This window comes from Protomyctophum bolini, assembly GCF_963924005.1.
Source record: "Protomyctophum bolini genome assembly, chromosome: 15".
In the NCBI taxonomy this organism is placed as follows: Eukaryota; Metazoa; Chordata; class Actinopteri; order Myctophiformes; family Myctophidae; genus Protomyctophum; species Protomyctophum bolini.
The window spans coordinates 14096409-14115109 of NC_137876.1; the positions used below are offsets into that span (position 1 = coordinate 14096409).

The window sequence follows — 18701 nt, forward strand, 5'->3', positions numbered from 1 at the left end:
CAGTCAATACTTGGTCTGGGCTAATTTTGAACAAATTATTTCATCAGTGGAGCGTGGCATGGAGGTGATCAGCCTTTGTCACTTGAGGTTATAGAAGTCCAGGTTTGCTTTGAGAACAGTAAATGCATTTGTATTGTTGAGTCTTATGTCTCACACCACCTTCACAATACAACCTAGATTCTCTGTGTGGTTCAGGTCAGGCCAGTTGGCTGGTCAGTTAAGCACAGTAGTACCATGGTCAGTACACCAGTTACTAGTAGTTTTGGCACAGTGGGCAGGTGCCAAATAAGGCTAGAAAGGAAATTTAGCATCTCCATGAAGCTTGTCAACATACATCTAAAAAGATGGCTGTGTTGAAACCATTAAGTTTTCACTGTCAGTGGACCAACTCCAGCAGATAACTTGGCCTGCCCTAAATCATCACTGTGTTTTATCAAGTCCAGAGTCTCAACACAACCATCTATTATGATATTTTGCAGCACTGTGTGCTTCCATACATTCACAAGCTTTATGTTGATGCTGATCTTCCTTTTCCAGCAGCACTTGGCACCTGCATACTGTACACTGGCATTCCTTCATATATACTTTAAGAAGACTATATAGTCTACTCCCATCCTACCTATGTGTTTATAACTTGTTAAAGTACTTTAATTTATGACAGACATTTTAAGAAAAGATATTTGGGATCAGGATGTCAATAAATATTTTATTTACTCATCTATTGAAAATGTCAGTTTCTACTGTAAACTGGAACTAATCCATTTACCGTTAATTTGTGCTTGCATCCATTGAAAGAGATACTCAATTTTCATGGGATTTTAAATATAAGTAAATACATGTAGACAAGAAGAACAAATAATTATGTAGTGCATTAGTATTTAGGCACTTCGAATGATATTGGTCAGGTTGGTGTAGCTATTCAGAAAAATAATAGATCCGCTTCTACAGTTCAGTAGTCTCACTGGGTTCATCACAGCCCCTGTAAGACAAGAAACCATTCTCCTGATTATTTAACCGTTGACTTCTTTGTAAGATGCCATGGATATGCACATTATTGCTCAATATTAGATTGTACCTGAGAAAGACCAGTTCTCTTGAAAGGCCATCTTTCATTTCCTCCAAGTGTTTCTTTGATGCACTCTGAATTTTAAATTCAGTTTTCAGTTCCCTCAGTATCTCCTCCAATGTTCCCACAGTCTCCTACAGTGGTACACAATTGATCAGTAGTGTCACTTACCGTAATGGCCTATGCAGCTCCTCAAAATTGTCTAGAATTGTTTTCTCATTTCTAGGCCTTAAAAAGGTCTTGCACACACTTAACCAATTAAGCACTTATGCCGGCCTATTTCAAAAATAGCTGGCAACATGTCACATCTCAGCATGGTTAATGTGGTTAAGCCCTAAATACATGTTAACCACTTTCCACATGCCATCCCTATTTTGGGTATGTCCTTGCAGTATATGTAGGTGAAAAAGGTTGAAACATTTTCAAAGATAGCATAAATAGCGATATACAAGCTCACAATGCGTTGTATTGTGATGCATGGTTTTAGTTAAATTGTTGTTGTTCATAGTTAGTTTTTATGACCAAAATAAGGACATCAGGGATAATGTGGTTACATTTTGTGTTTTAAATGAATTCATAATTGTTATTTTGAAATATACCAAGTCAAAGAGACTTACAGTATATTGTCATTTTCCATTTAATTTCACTGGTGAAGATGACAACTAAAAAGCTACTAAATTGATCTTCAGATTAACTTGCTGAACGTGTACACCGTTAACATCTATAATACTAGGCCATTGTGCGTGAGGCACCCTACCCACTGTACCTTGTACTGTGTTATGTTCTCCTCTCTCTCCCTTTCCATCAGGTAGATTCTCTGCTCCAGAGAAGCTTTCTGAAGCGCCAGTGTCTGGGTCTCCTCTCTCAGGGGCCCCAGACGGACCTTCAGGTCTCGCCCCAGCTCCTGGCTCCTTCTCAGAGCCTCCTCCACAAACTGCTGCCTCTTCAGCAAGGTCATGACCCGGGGCTCGTACCAGCCCTCCAGTGCCCTCATGCTCCCGGAGAGCCGTCGCTGCAGACTGACGGAGGCTCGTCGGCAGTGGCTGACATCGCTCATGGTCCTGGGCCGGCTGGGCGCTCTGGCCCGGTCCCTCAGGGCGTTGACCTGGTTCCTGTGGGCCTCACGGAGCTGTAGCAGTTCCTGGGTGAGACTTTCGATTTGGCAGTTGAGCTCCTCCTGTTAGTGATGGACAATAACACACACACACACACACACACACACACACACACACACACACACACACACACACACACACACACACACACACACACCATCTATATGTATATAGTATACAGCCATATATACTATATACTTTATCAAACAACAAATAAAGAAAATAGCTACGCTTTATGAACTTGTAGGTCTTCTATTTATCCCCCATTTTTTGTGGAAAAGGTTTGAAGATTGTTGTTGAAGTTTTGAAGCATGTTCTTTTCCCTTTCCTTTGTAGAATAACAGGCTAAGTAACTTAAAAACATCAGACCAATGAGCCCTGATGAAAGCTCATTGGAGTTAATATTGGAGAGTGAATATCCATGTTCAGTTGTCCATTCCTTCCACTACGGTTAACATACAGTAGAGCTGCATACTGGTAGCCATGGATCTTACCTGTGTGACAGTGGATTGAGCCACCTCATACTCCTGTGCTGCTAGTGTCACCTGGCTGCGGATGCAGTCTCTGGCATTGGAAAACAGCTTCCTCTTCACCTGCTGCACCTCCTCGTGCACCGCGATGTAATCCAGCCGTACCAGCGTGAGGAGTCTCTGCGTCTCCTCCAGCTTGCCCCTCAGGTGGTTCACCGCGCGCACCATGGGCTCCTGCAGCTGCCGCAGTTCTCCTATCAACTCATCCCTCTGTGTCTGTAAACGAGACACTTCCCGGATGCACCAGTCGAAAAGCAGCCCCAAGTCTTTCTGGTCCCCTCGACTCACAGCAATGTCACCTGGAAAGTTCTCCTCCATGTGATGGATCATCTCACTCCTGTGGCTTTGTCCCTGGTATCCCGCATCACATGTGCTGTCATAGTCAGTTATGCCTAGATGAGAGTCTGTGCTGTTGTTGTCCAGATTGAGGAGGAGATCATCCATGTATCTAAATTCAGCTTGTGAGTCCTCTGTAGACACCATGCCATCCCTGTCCTGCAGAGACTCCATAACAGGCTTGCAGGCATCCATCACCTGCCAAGAGACAGTAAAGTGAGAAAGTGAAAACACTATCACTATCTAACTACCTAATAAACCAAAGGACGTTTGTCATTTCGGTCTAGTTATTTTGGATTTCTGATGATAATTCTGTGAGATGACTGAGCAAAGACATTAATCCAAGCTGAAGTATATGCCAAAACTTTACTTTGACAACACAGTATGGCTCAAATTAGCCTATCAATAACAAGTAACATTACTACTCACTGTGATTGTGGAGGTGGACAGTTCAGGTTAATCACAGTCTGAACATGTAGAGACAGTATAGAACCAGTTTGTAGCTCAGGACCACTCTGTTGTGCTTCAGTCTCCAGGAAAACAGAGACACAATTTGTGTTTATTAATAACACAGGAAGGAGGGGAAGAAATACTATCTGCTGGCTCTGTTGGAAGGGGTCCTACCCCCCACACAGAGTCACTCACTGTGTCACATATACTACTATACTAGTTTTAGTTTAACTCTGAGTGTACAAATGTAACTAAATTGACCCATACAGGTCCACTTGGTTACATTTAGTAACTCCCAGAGTTATACAAATGGACAAATTAAAACGGATTATTTTACTGTGTACTTATATCAGCCTGTGTGTGCAGTGTAGGTAGGGAGAACTGGCCCAGTTAACTGGGATATATTTAGACAATATTATGACATGTTTTATGAGAATCCAAGAAAGCATCTGGGCTGCATGCTGACCAACTGGACAGGCTTTATGTGAACAGTATACATTTTCATTATTCATACATTTATGCTGCAGATGTAAAAAAATAAATAAAAAAATGAATCTGCACATTTTCATTCAGTCGCCCATGAAGTTGAAATATGTAGTTAAATGTTAGATACTTGACACCCACTTCATATTTACAATAGTGTTGAGCTGTTTTTCTTTTCTTGTTTGTTATCATGTTCTTGTTGTGTTTGTGTGTTTATTGTCTAATTTGGTTAAAAACCAATAAATATACTTTATATTAAAAAAAAGATAGGCCTATGTGTTAGATTTGAACATAAATTGTTTGTGTCCGTGTCATCTTACACAGTAAACGTGAGTCTTAGCTAAAGTGATTAAATAAAAGTATAAGAAAAATATCCTCATTCCCAGGTCAAAGCAGTGAGTGTGGTTGTTTTCAACTTCCACCACTAGATGGAAGCAAATCGCTGAATGACGTGAAAATAACTCATCCTTTCCTCACCTGGGCGCATAGCGCCCTGGTTACAGGTGGGACAGGACAGGACAGGACAGGACAGACGCGCGCTTCAACTTTTCCTCATTCTCCACCAAGCAAGCACGGGAGCGTCCACAACAAGTCAACTGACCCACCGACAGACAAACTGGCTGACAAACACGGTCGGTTTGTTCAACTTTGTTGACGTGACGTTTCTACAGACGGATATTATCAGGTTATTAAAGTCAACAAAGCCGTTTATTTGAGGCGCTTCGCGAAATGTTTTACCTGAAGTTGCATCTGGGACGGAGAACATAAAGTTTGGAGGAGAAGAACAGCGTGAAGTTTGGAGAACAGCACGTCCAAATGGAGAGCGGATAGGGGAAGACTTTCACCCAGTGGGATTAGAAACGTTTATAAGGTAGGATTCCTCAAGTCGGTTTTTGTCGTTGTCTAAACAAAGTTTGAGGAGGAGGAATGTCGTCGTTCATGATTAGATTGGCAGAAAGGTATACTGATTTGTGAATCAAATTGCTGTTCAATCAAATGAGTAGGCTGTAAGCCTCAATTCAGGCAGTGGAGAAGGATTAAAACCAGGCTGTGTCATTATGTAATATAATTTCCATTCGTATTCTTTTGAAATTATATAACACATATGAACATGACGTTATTTTTTGAACTAGTATCCAGTAGGCTACTTTTACATTTAACCCAATGGAGCTGAATAGATATGGAGGAACAAGTCCAAGTTCATTATTGACACGCATGGGAACAAATAGCCTATGTGTGGGACATTTCTTTACTGTGGCCTTGAGGGATATCAAAAAGAGGTAATTTAAAACCAACAATGTGTTTTTCTCTGACAATGAAGACTATTGTGATAGTTTCCCCTGTCAATGACCTAAGTGGGACTTCTTGACACTACTGTATATGACCACAGAACTCATTGACATTTAGTCTCATCCAGTCAATGGGTGTGTGTTCAGTTCAGTCTATTGCCCATATCCTCTTTATCGGAAGTACTCATATGTTTTACTTAAGTAACCGTGTATCAATACTGTAATGTAAATCATATACTCTGTTAGAAGTCCCACATTCAAAAGTATTGGCATCAAAATATACTTAAAGTACCAAAAGATAAAGTAGCCTACTCATTATGCAGAATGTGTCACAAGTTGAAAATCTATTAGAAAATCTTTGGAAGATAGCAGATTGTGAGCTCACATCTGCTATTTCCAAATGACCAAAATAGTGTGTTTTGTAATAATAATAAGCTACAAAAGTATTTGTTTACTAAAGTTTTCATATAATTGTGGTAGAGTAAAAGTACAATATTTTCCTCGGCGATGTAGTGGGGTGGAAGTATAAGTGTTTAAAATCGCAAATGCCCTTAGTACAAATTAACCTCAAATATAAATATAGCCTATACAAAATTGTAAGTCTTCAGGAATCAGTACTTGAGTACATGTACTTGTTATACACCACTGCTCGTTATCAAGAGCTAGGCACCGCTTGTTTATTAACCTGACAGAAGATAACCTCAAAGTCTCCGAACCTCCCCTGCATGGGGTCTGTCTGCTACTGTTTGCCTACACCTCCTCTCTGTGGACTTTGGGCTGGAAGCCACAGCTCCAAATCCATAATTCTCTTGAAACATTGCAGCATTGATCTGATGGACAGGACTTCGGGATTCAACACAAGCAAAATTGTGTTCATTGACTTTGGTCCAGTCAGTCACACATTCCGTGGGATACAGAATAGGTGGGAACTATAGGGACATCTGGGCACCTTGCATGTAAAATTGGCTATTTTGTCAAAAATGTTAAAAACAACAAATGTAAAAAGTGAACATGCACGGTACATCATTATCAGACTGAATTTTATCCATCAACTTCTTGTTTATGCCACAAAATGACTGGATATGCACTGAGTGTAGCAATTTGTAGAAATATTATACCTTAATTGTCTAAGCATGTTCTAATCATGTATGCTTTACATTACTTAAAAACAAAATAGCCAATTTTACATCGAGGTGCCCATGATGTCCCTAGTGCCCAGTGCCCACCTATCCTGTTAGCATTCAGGTGTCATTTAATTTGTTGGGCGAGGTCACGAGGTGGCCCATGATTTGAGCTCTTGCGACATCAGTGGGAATGACCGTTCCAGGTGTTAAGTGACCGTTGTTTCTTACCAGAGGGTTTCAATCGAGTGGACCTGTTAGTGCTTCGCTGTCTGGTGAAGGCTGCAGCCAAGAGAAAGAAGCATTATGTTTAGGAAGGGTGTGTCACAATATTCCTTCCTCCTTCTTTACCTGGCTGCCATGCCAGGGCTTGTTGTACCCATGGAGATTATTACAGGTGTGTTATTGTAAGCACCGGTGGTACGGTAGCTGCCAGAGCTACCCTGGCATTGAGAGAGGGAAACAGACGAAGATAGGGAGAATGGGGGCAAGACAGAGATGGTAGCAGAAAAGAGATAAGAGATGGAGTGAGATCATGATGTGACTTGAGGGAGAGACATCAGATTGAAGATTTGCAACACTGATATATCCAGATGGCAATCTGCAAGTAGCCTGAACTTCCCTGAAGTGAATTCAAGGAAGATGTGGAAAAATAAAAAGCCTTTGTTTGTGTGGTTAATGCATAGGGCAGTGTGTTAAGAGCAGTAAAAAAAGAAAAAAAGTGTTGCGGCACATCAGCCTTCATCATGGTGACTTAGGAACAGACAGAAAATTACATCATCATTACCTTAATTGACTGAGTGAGCACTGCAGGTGACTAGAAATGGAGGGGGAAAACACACATACGCACACAATGTACATTGAGTTGAGTTGTTCTCAACTGTTGAGGCAATTCCATGTGTGCCATGGAACTTTGAGACAATAACACAATACTATTGCAATATATAGGCCTATGCTGCCTATATAAAAGGTGTTGGTCAGCTATTTCCACTGTGAATGAATATAGGTGACCCTTGAGATTTTGACTTGCTCATTTGGTTCCATTTATATATTGTCAGAGGTTAGGCAAGTTTGAAAACCACTGTTATGAAACCCCATCAGTAAAGTAGCAGAATATACAGTAGTACCACGTGGGGGGAAAACAAATCACATTTGTTTACTCAAGTTAAGAGAAACAAAATAAATAAAATGTTAATAATAGAAAGGACAATTATAGTTCTTCATTTGAGACCTGGAAAAATCATAACTTTGAGTTAGATTGACGCTTCTGTGAAACTGACCAGTTTTGGCAATATGCCCTCTGTATTGAATGATATGACCTGTCAGTATCAGCGTTGTTTCTGAGGAAGTGATTATTGATTATTCCAGGAAGAGGATAATCGAAGTGTGTGTGTGTGTGTGTGTGTGTGTGTGTGTGTGTGTGTGTGTGTGTGTGTGTGTGTGTGTGTGTGTGTGTGTGTGTGTGTGTGTGTGTGTGTGTGTGTGTGTGTGTGTGTGTGTGTGTGTGTGTGTGTGTGAGAAAGACAATGGGCCTTTAATCACAGGGATTGGCTGATGAGTACCTAATTACTGTGGTGCCATTATCGGCACTATTATGACTCAAATAGATCCAATATGATAAGAGACAGGAACACTTTAACAGGTGTCTGTGACTGTTGTTCTGTAATCTTGGGGACCTTTTTTAACCACTAGCCAAAATTAAATAGCCCATCGATCACATTGAGTTCCTAGATTGGATATTTTTGCAGTTATTTTTCTTCCAAGTCTATCTATAATGAGAATTACATGCCCACAATAAGGATGTTGAAAGTGGTTATGTTGAGCTTTATACAGTATACATTCAATTTGACCGTAGGACCCAGTCTACTGTTAAGTGAGTGTTTGAGTCAAAGTGTGTTATTTTAAGCAGGCCTCAGAGGTTTTGTTTTGACTTTAGGGGAGAAAAGAGATGCCAGTGTGTATTTTTAAACCCCACCGTCCAGCTGTGTTTGCCTCCACTGTTACTCTGTGACTTGCTACCAAAAAAAGCTGTCTTCTGACTGACCCATTCAGGATCACGTTCTTTGGCTCCTTGGAGACTGGAGTCCTGGCTTAGACCCGGCCTTGGCAACTCCTGGAGAAGCACAGCAAACAATGTTGGAATCTCAAGAGCTTTAGATGGAGGTTCCACCATTTTACTGTCGAATGCAGGGACCCTCTGTTATTCTGGTGCTTTCGGTTTTTAGGTAAAGTAGGCTAGCTATAGCTGTTCAGTGTTTATAGTGATTTATTTCAGATTGTTACACCCAGAACTGATATTGTAAATGCCAGCATGCATGCATGCATGCAGAGCAGGCTGTGTGTATCACTGGTGTGATACACACAGCCTGCTCTGTTGGTTTGTTTGTTTTAATTAGTTCAATGAGCCTACAGAGCACTTCATGGCTCTCTGCGTGGATTTCTAGTTTCATATTAATTCTATACTTCTCTATCAGCTCAGTGGTATACAAAAAAATGCCTTACTATCATTATTATGAGTCAAGGAACGGCTTTTGGGTTTCAGTAACATTTTGGACAAACCAAGTCTTGGGAGAAGGAGCATATTAGTCACTCTGTTGAAATACACAATGAACAATAACCTTGACCGGTGCATTAGCACATATTAAAATGTTATCTCACAATGACTCTCACACGCCCCTGCTATTATGTTTGACTGTTTATTTTTTAAATGGTCCGTTTCCCTAGACCAGTGGTTCTCAAACTGGAGTCCAGGGAGTCGGCAGGGACTCTCAGAGTTCCTCGAGGGGGTTCTAAATAGATAGACCCTTACACGTCTGTAACTCTGACAGCATACAAATGGAACCAAATGGAACCCTAACAGGTTCCATTTGCATTGAGTTAAAGGGGGTCCTTGGAAAGGTTTGAAAGAACCACTAGTGTCCTAGAGACCTAGACAACTGTATTAGAGGGAGAGACAGAGAGAGAGGACAAGTGGTGGGGGGAGTGTTGGTGAGGATTGAGAGAGAAGAGTTCCTCATGCAGTAATTATCAATCTTTCAGGAATGCAGCCCGTTTTCTTACTAGACAAGCTGCTGCATGGCTACTGCCTGATTTATACTCCCTGGTACAACAGTGTTGCTCGCCGACAAAGATGATCTGACCTTCAAGATCACACCGTTGTGTGATGGAGTATAAGCTTAAAGTGGCCCAAAGGCTGATTTATAAGTGCACTGAAAAATAGCCAACCTACAAGCTCATAAAGCACTGCACGCAATGTGATTCGTTGTGAAATTGTAAATCAACTATTTTTTACTTAAAATCGGGCTCAAAAGCATTATTACCCAGGATTACATTAGATAATTGACACTGGGTGAAAAAATGGTTGCGAAATCGTGGGATATATATATTTTTTAAGCACTATTACATGCACTAATCCATTTCCCCTGGCAGACCACACACACACACACACACACACACACAAACACAAAATAGTCTCCATGAGCCTGCTGGATGGACCTCGTCTGAGTTTTGGCTCGTTCATGTCGTCATTATCTTACACAGTGTTAGCGTTTATTTTTTATCTCTATCATTATAGCCACACAGTGTTTTTCTGCAACTGGATCCTTCCAACAGCAAACAAAGGGACCACATAATGTCAGTAAGGGATTGTCTTTCAGACCAGCTACTTTGCTACTGTATATTTATAATGCTGACATGTTGGTACGAAAGCAGCTCCTGGGCATGTACATCTCCCCTTATAGTCTGTCTTTATGGCTCTGTTTTTCACACCAAGCTCGTTTGTGTGTCATCATTCATATCCTGTGACTTATTAAAATAATAAATGTAACATAATTTGAAACATCCCCGTGCTATCATCTGCTCACATCCTATATGGATTGAAGAGAGCAAGAACTTCCTTGTTTCCTTTGCTTCTTGTAATGGTTTTTAAAATGACGCTCACAGTCGCTGATGACTGACACTTTGTTTTTGGTTGGGGGGGGGGGGGGGGGGGGCTGGCTATCATTTTAAATTTGTTTCCTGCAGTAACAAGTTACAGGTCAGGCGCTAGCCTTTTGTATTGAAAAGTTTTCACTGTCTTAACATCTTGGCACATTCCATAGACTGACAGTCCTACTAAAGACATGGAATTGAGTCATTCCAGTTTTCCCTGTGATGGCCTCACCTTCTGACACACAGACACAGCACAGAGAGTGTGTGCGCGAGGTTGTGTGTGTGTGTGTGTGTGTGTGTGTGTGTGTGTGTGTGTTGTGTGTGTTGTGCTCTAGTCCAGACATGGTTTCTTGTTAAGTATGTTTGTGAGTAGCAGTACTCTCCTTTGTTAAATAGTGCCCAGGGAAGACGGGCAACGCCCTGATTGATGCCTACAGGTACGGTAAAGCCAGCTCTGACAAACACTAGGGTAAGTTGTCATTTTCCGACTGGCAGATGCAGAGACCTTCTGCACAGCGGACATTTTGTATTCATACCATGGGACACTGCTGAAGCCAATCACATTAGTTGTTTCATCTAGGTGTTTTGTTTTTGTGCTGGGGCTGGCATGAAGTTAGCAGAGTTGCCCATGCTGGCACATGGAAACACCTAAATGAAATGCACCCGCAATTATTTCTGTTAGATTCTGCTGTGTTTACCTGAGAGAATAAAGGTGCTTGCGGCCTTGGGTAATGGATCTATCCAGATCTTGATTGACTCCGTGATTGAAATTAAGTTGTCATAGCAGCAGCTCGGCAGTATGAAACACAGATACATACAGATTCATCAAACAAAGATTTGCAAAAATCCACCTGTTGGTGGCACTACAACAGGCCAATGTGAAAAGAGCCTAGTAGGAAAGTCTGTGAAAGACTTCACGTAAATTGCACGCTGCGTTCATGATTTGAATGTATTAAAAAAATCACACCCGTGTGAACTGAGTGGTGCAACTCCCCCCCCCCCCCTCCTCTCCTCTCCTCTCTCTCTCTCATTAGCAGGCAACAGGCAGCACTAATACTATCTCTCTCTCTCTCTCTCTCTGTTTCTGGCAAACAGCGCCCCTACTGGTACTAATAGTCATATACTCGTGCTCATGGCCACAGGTACGCACGTACATTGCTGGTTGTAGGAGTGGTTGCACCACTCAAAAATCAAAGAACATTTAACTTAAACTCCTCTGGTATAGTGCCTCAAGGCTCTACACCAGTGTGTTTCAACCGTTTTCATGCCAAGGTCCAATATTTATTCAGCATTTGAGCCATAGACCACCATTTGATGACATTTAGCCTCTCAGACTAAGAATATTTTGTTGTCGTTGGATAAGATTTTGGATAAGACCACCTGGAATCCCCACAAGGACCACTGGTGGTCCCCAGACCACTGGTTGAAAACCACTACACTCTACACTGGTGCCTTTTCTGTTTTCGCTCTACATTAAATATCTCCGCTGAAAATAGCAGATCGACAAGTTGTGATGCACTGTGAGCTTGTCGATTTGCTATTTATGCACAGTTGTTTTCCCCCAGAATAATCAATCAAAAGGGTAAAAGAGAACATTAATTGCGGTTTGAGGATACCGGTATGTTTAATTTAGGTTTTCCTGTGCATGAAATTAATCCCCTGATCACTAGTGGGCCTATTTTGGCCATAATAGGTGAATATTCACCGAAAATAGGCAAACATTTGGCACATAGCCTATACAGTAGCAGATCTGCAAGCTCACAATATGTTGTGATGCATTGTGAGCTTGTAGATCTATTGTCAGTAAAGAGATTTGGTTCAGAATGGAAAATAGGTGAGCACCAAATTGTACTCCAGCATCCATGCCTAGGTTGTCCCACACGAGCCGCCACAGTAAATCACGTTTTGGGGGGGTGAGTGATCGCCACAAATGCCAATCAAAGTTAATGGTACTGGCCACAGCGTGTCTTTTCCGGGACTTGGCGAAACGCATAACAGCATGACTGTCTGTCTGTTTAGCAGACTACGGCGGCTCATGTGAGACAACCATGGCATGGATGCGTGTTTTTCAATTTATGTTAGCGGACATTTGACATTGCTATATAAGGTACATACTGTGAGGTGGTCCCTTATTGGCCAAGCGCCCCCACCAACATGTGATTGGTTAGCCGATTTGCTTGTTTACATGAATTCTTACCGTGGTCAATGGCAATTAGTCTAGAGACCTGGGGACAAAAGCTGTTAAAAAACAAAAGAAAAAGATGAAAAATAAAAACTTTTGACTGCAACAAATTGCTTAAGTAGCAATATGGTTATGGGCAGGGCTCCACGTGCATATGGTCTCTATGCTATGAGAGCTGCTGTGGTCTACTGGGGAAACTGGACGACGGGGGCAATTCATATGGTCTCTATGCTATGAGGGCTTCTGTGGTCTACTGGGGAAACTGGACGACGGGGGCAATTCATATGGTCTCTATGCTATGAGGGCTTCTGTGGTCTACTGGGGAAACTGGACGACGGGGGCAATTCATATGGTCTCTATGCTATGAGGGCTGCTGTGGTAGGGTGGCCAGACGTCCGGTTTCACGCCGGACAGTCCGGTTTTAGACCCACCTGTCCTCCTCCCACCTCAACCTCTGGCCGGACACATAATTGTCCGGTTTTTTGTGATATACAGTGCTTGTGCCATAACTGTCATTTACGTCGTCTGCCTGGGTATTAAAATCTCTGCAGCGCTGCTCAGCTCCGAAGCGAGTGGAGACGTTCGGAGTGTTGCCATGTCCGCTTAATTATAAGCGACTTTGGGCTTGTTTTATATAATAGGCTACTAAGCCTAGTCAGGCTTCTTTTGGGCTTGTTTTCATAGACATGGTTGCTTGGTTCTCTTCCAAAACCTGGCAACACTGCCAGTGGGATGGTCGGTTTGAGCTCTCACAATCAATTTAGTATAGTTAATGCAGAGATAAATAAACCAAATATGCCGAAATGAAAAACTACATTTAATGAGCAATATGGAGCTCGACATCATAAAGAAAGGGAGGCTAAAGCACTGTGAACATACATATAGGCTACTGGCTTCATTCTATTTCTATGTCCTATACACCGATGACCATAAGACTGTATAAAAAACCCCACAAGAAAGAGATTAAACATAAAACATACCGGTATCTAAACATGAAATGAAATAAATTGATTATAAAATGAATGGCCTTTGTGGTACCCTATAGCCTAATTTAAAAATGTTAATTTAATTAGCAAATATATGTTCTCTGTGGACATAATGCTGGAGAGGATGGTGGTGAAAATCAGGTGCAATAGTAGTAGTAATAATATTAATATCTGGGGGGGGGGGGTGCGAGCCCCGCAAAAAGTGTCCTCCTTTCTGAGGTCTTGCAGGTGGCCACCCTATGCTGTGGTCTAGTGGTCTACTGGGGAAACTGGACGGCAGGGGCAATTCGGCAAAGTAGACCCCATGTGGCAAGTTATTTGGGATCAATATAAGTAGGAAAATGAGCCTATATGTTGTTTAGTCCGGAGTTGTCCTTTAAAATCAGCATTTTGACTTTGGAACTAAAATTCAAAAGTCTTACGTTTTTTTAACTGGGGATTTTATATATAAAATCCTGTATTTATTTAGTATTTTTTTTACTATTGTTGGGAGCTATTTTGTTCCATTATAAAAACCAACATTTAGGACTTATCCTTCCATACTGACAGACAGCCATGTTAAACCCTGCTGCAGCTAAATGTGAATAGTCTCAAACAAACTGTGTGTCTGTATCGTTGTGTATTATTTAATCCCATGGTTCTACTTCCTCCTCTGAGTCATAGCAGCCATGGTTCCTGCTCCTAGATTCCCAACCTCTTCTTTCCTACCCAACCGCGTTTACATTGTTCATATTTGTTTGTCCGCCTAGATAAGATAGTCTTTAGGTCTGAATGGAGAGGTTATTGTGTGAGTTTCTTGGGAGAAACCTGGGTATGATTCTGTGTTCAAAAGTTCAGCATGGTGTTGTTGGGAGGTTTATCCCTGACTTTACCCGAAACTAAACAATATTTCCCAATTCCTTTTATGATTTTAGGCCTGCGTTTTAGCTTTTTCAGTGGCATTTGTCTCAAAGGACAATAGTATTTCATAGTCACTATAACACTACTAAAAAACTAGTTAGTCCTACTATTGTAGCCTATATGAATTGTCCTAATTGGGAATACGGCCCATCTATCTACAAACTGTTTAAACCATTTTGGGCAGGAACCCCTTTTGGTGTTAGCATAATGTTATGCTTTAGCTATTGAAAAATAGCAGATCTACAAGCTCATAGCGCGCCATGAGTGGCGCGTATCGAGCTTGTAGGTCTGCTATTTTTTTTAAATCGAAGAACGACTGACATAGAAACATAGCTCTTTCAGAAAACTGTCAGGATGTAGAAGACATTTTTAGAATCTGATCTCAGGTCAGAATTTACTGCACATATTTGACCCAGGTGTGGTTTGGAAGTGTAAGCCCCAAATCACTTTCTAGATCAGAGGTTCTCAACCCGTGGGTCGTGACCCCCTACATTATTTTGGAGTCACACACAGTGCATGCATAAACGTTCTTTAATGATTATATCTGGTTTCAGTATTTATTTATGAGGTATTTTTAAGGTTATTGTAGCTGTCAATTTGTATCGGGGAGGGGGATGGGGCGTGAGACATGAAATAGTCCTTTTCACTTGCTTGCAGTTGCAACTATGGCTGTACCCTTAATCAATTTGTCGGGCAGTTTAGTCTTAGTTGACCAAGAGTTGGGTTTTTTTGTCAGAATTTATTGAAAAGATAGCACTTTGAGATGTAGCACCTCATCTTTTAGGTTTCTTTTTTTTCATGCACATCTCTAGATATAACCCTTAAATTCTGCCAGCTACTTTCAATAGCTAGTAAATCAAATCAACATTAGAATGTTCAGTTTCAACTTCGCTAACCTGAAAAGGCTGGTCTCTGCACGATTGTGTGCATGCAGCAAACACAATTTCACTGATTTGTTGATTAAATCAACTATAATTTATTAGCCTACAAATTCCTTTTGACTACTAGGGCGGCTGTGGCTCAGGAGGTAGAGCAGGTCTTCCAATGATCCCTGGGTCGGCAGTTCGAATCCCGGCTCCTGTCCTTTGGCAAGACACTGAACCCTATTGCCTCCAATGAGTTGGTACTATTGGTGTGTGAATGTGGGAAGTGAGGATGCTGGCGTCGACTGTTCGCCGCTTCACCTCCCTATGAATGAATGAACCATTGTAAAGCGCTTTGAGCACTTGTAAAAGCGCTATAAAAATGCAATTCATTATTACTAGTCGACAATGAATGTCTCCAGACGAGAACAGACTTACTTGCAACAATAAATCTGGACATAACAGAAGGTACAGCAGAGCCCAAGAGAACAGCAGGGAGATTTGAGGCGTATTATCCTAGCATTCTGTGCACTGGTTTGGTATGTACACAGTAACCTGTGCTGCTGTGCTCTGCTTGAGGCCAGGCAGGTGTTTGTGTTTTGCGTTGCTTTAACGCTGCTGAAACCCTCTGTATAAAAGTGGAGATCCAGATTTCCTCTGGAATTTATGCCCTCAAGCTCTATGACATGCAGTATAGCTGTCAAATGGACCTGATCTGAAAAATGAAAAAATTTGCGCTGGTTATACTGTCTGCCACAGAATAAGTCCTGTCAGTGTGTGTGTGTGTGTGTGTGTGTGTGTGTGTGGCGCGTGCGTGCGTGCCACAGTCGCTCCTGTTGTCGTCGTTGCTATTGTAGTTATTGATGGCATTGAGGTTTGGTTTGCTGTACAGAATGGTACCTCCAGCTCCAGTCCAATGTCAAAGTCTCATGTCTTTTGTGAGGGATAAGTAAACAGCATGTTAAAACACATGCCGGCTCCAGCAGGATTGAGGCTGGGCTGGAAAACCGCAGTGGAAGGCCAGTGGGGACTTGTGAGTGTGTGTGTGTGTGTGTGTGTGTGTGTGTGTGTGTGGGGGGGGGGTCATGCATGCATGTATAAACACAACTTTTGTGTCTATAAATGTGCTTGTGGAAGGTTTATCCACTGGCTCCAAAGCGCTGTGCAGGTTTATTTTTCTTCTTCGTAATACAATAGATGTTGGCGCCTCGACCACAATGGTAGGTGTTCTCAGTCGGACATCAATGGCTGTCCGTCTGTAATGGTCTCAGGGGGATCGTCCGTTAAAACCTCCGTTAAAACCTCTTTTGCATCATGTACAATGTTTGTGTATCAACATTCACAAATTGAGAGGTGTGGTTATGCCGTAAAGTAATTACTGTGCCAATGAAGCAACTCTGTAATTTTGTCAAAGGCCGGGGAGCTTTAAGGTTGTTTGGAAAGCATTTGTCTGTGCTGCGAGGCTCATTGTATGCGTGTGAGAGAGGGTCACTATAGTAACAGGACTGCTCAAATTGGCCTAAGAGCTCTGATGTTTGCTTGAGTAAACCGTAACAACGATCAAAGCACTGACGGTTTTAGAGCAGCGAGATTTGTAAAGGCACAATCGCCATTGTGTGCGTCACCCCTGGTAAATTCGTATCAACAGTTTACAAAACCAGAAATTGCTGGTTGCCGTCTGTAACCATGACGACGAGGGGTGTGTGAGTCACCTCCTTGGAACTGGACCTCTCGGCAGTCAAGTGGGTGGCCTTCCTCTCACTGATGTCCCAGGGAACACCACACTGCTTTGGTGGAAATTTCAAATAACATGTGGGAGGGAGATAGCTCACTCCCAACGAGCCATCCCTGGGCTATAAACGAATACACCAGCCTCCTCTTCCCATAAGGAGGGCGTCTGCAAGTTGTCAGCCACAGCCAATACAGCATGCATGGATCTTACTCATGCTCAAATGACTGTAATTTTCTGGAGGAGAAACACAGGGCTTAGTTCTGGGAGATGAGAGGGGATGGTGCTTTCCCCTGCAGTATACGTAGGCAGATGGCCAGTCTGGAGTTAGGAGGCTAGCCTTTCACTTCTAACAGCAACACGCCACTTTCTTCAGATGTACCGCAGTCGAGGAACGCATTTTGACAGAGCCGTGTCGAGTTTATTACAAGCCATTTCCAAAAGCTCCCACGAATGATCTTTCGGGGAAGTCCTCAAGCACTCTTCGCTTTTGCCCAGAGACCTTCTCACCAGGCTGTGACCCCTGTGACAAGGGCGTATTTGGGAAACCAAAAAATGTATAATTAAGTTCAACTCCAGGCTGCTGGCTTATCTTGCATGTGTGTATGGTGCACTGCTGGCCACCGTCTTGGCTATGGATGACATCCCTGCATTAAAAGCTTGCAGATTCCAGCGGTGAGATGCTGACATTTTCAAGCAGAGATCAAACTGATAAAATGTTACGATCTACTAAGATTTACGATCTGTGTGTGTGTGTGTGTGCGTGTGCGTGTGCGTGTGCGTGTGCGTGTGCGTGTGCGTGCGCGTCGAGGGTCCTCTGGTTTAGGAAGGAACACATCTGCCTATAAAATGCTCTGTGTGACAGATCCAAACCAGATCCCGCCCCGTCAACTCCCGGCTCCCTCCTTACGTTAAGTAGAGCTCTGATAATGAGAAGCCATCGGGGGAAAAGTCTCGTTAGAGAGATCTGTAATTGTGAGGAGACGTGGGCCTTGGGTTTTTGTGGTGCGGTTCGGCTTGTAAGCAATCACTGGCTGGGGGTATGCAAGGATCTGTTCCTAGAGACTCCGTGTTCGTTGGGTTCCTCGGCCAAGGCGTTCACTACAAGAGAGGTTTGCCTGTACTTGTGCGCGTCAGCACATCGGGATTCCTCCATCAGAGCACCTCCAAGCAATTGGGCGGGATATTCTCTTTCTCTCCCCCTCCACCTCTCCCTCCCACCCTCTCTCTCTCTCTCTCTCTCTCTCTCTCTCTCACTCTCTCGTTCCATTCCCATTGCAAAGCTCTCCCGTCTGCCCGTTTGCTGGCCTCACCTCGTCATCCTCTCAACTCTGAAGGGCTCGTTGCCTCTCCTTGGCTTGTGATGTGAAGATAAGCGGCTCATAAAGCACTCAGCTGGAAGGAGTGCTGTGTAAGCTTCATGTCCCCAGCAGCGAGGTTGGGAAACCTGCCTCGGAGCAGGGGAGTTCTGCTGGGTGTGGAGTAAGCAGAGAGAGAGAGAACGCAGTGAGATCATTGAGACGAGAGTGAAAAAGCAAGACAATGAATGCACGATGAAGAAAGACGGAGCTAGGGAGGAAAAATATTTTTTGGAAATGAATGGAGGCCATATGGTTAAATGTCTCAGTGTACAGTACATGTGTGTACAGTATGTTTATTTTCTGTGTGTGTGTGTGTGTGTGTGTGTGTGTGTGTGTGTGACTGTGTGTGTATGTGACTGT

At 42.7% G+C, this 18701-nt stretch overlaps 2 protein-coding genes across 20 annotated transcripts in view; one reads left to right on the forward strand and one right to left on the reverse strand.

Moving 5' to 3' along the window:
- Positions 1-877: 877 nt before the first annotated feature.
- LOC308329481 (syncoilin-like) lies at positions 878-3582 on the reverse strand. Its single transcript, XM_080783803.1, has 5 exons — positions 3477-3582; positions 2676-3245; positions 1833-2243; positions 1076-1200; positions 878-979 (listed from the first exon to the last, which is right to left on the reverse strand). The coding sequence occupies exons 2-5, from the start codon at positions 3240-3242 to the stop codon at positions 943-945; spliced, it is 1140 nt and encodes a 379-aa protein (XP_080639929.1). The 5' UTR covers positions 3243-3245; positions 3477-3582; the 3' UTR covers positions 878-942.
- Positions 3583-4486: 904 nt separating this feature from the next.
- LOC308330191 (uncharacterized protein) overlaps positions 4487-18701 on the forward strand; it is a 43824-nt gene continuing 29609 nt past the window's right edge. For 18 of the 19 annotated variants that reach the window (XM_080784943.1, XM_080784932.1, XM_080784934.1 and 15 more), the window contains exon 1: positions 4487-4851. The gene's annotated coding sequence lies outside the window, so the exon portion shown is untranslated. Of the gene's footprint in view, positions 4852-17565; positions 17656-18701 lie in introns of those variants that run through there. The other variant, XM_080784944.1, reaches the window with a different exon arrangement.

What these genes read in the sequence shown, in the direction of transcription:
- LOC308329481 (XM_080783803.1), bottom strand. Translation starts at nt 3,242, where the DNA reads ATGGATGCCTGCAAGCCTGTTATGGAGTCTCTGCAGGACAGGGATGGC. An exon ending in AGAACATAACACAGTACAAG is followed by an intron (nt 1,201 to 1,832) that starts GTACAGTGGGTA and finishes GTACCACTGTAG; the next exon opens with GAGACTGTGGGAACATTGGA. An exon ending in AGAGAACTGGTCTTTCTCAG is followed by an intron (nt 980 to 1,075) that starts GTACAATCTAAT and finishes CTTGTCTTACAG; the next exon opens with GGGCTGTGATGAACCCAGTG.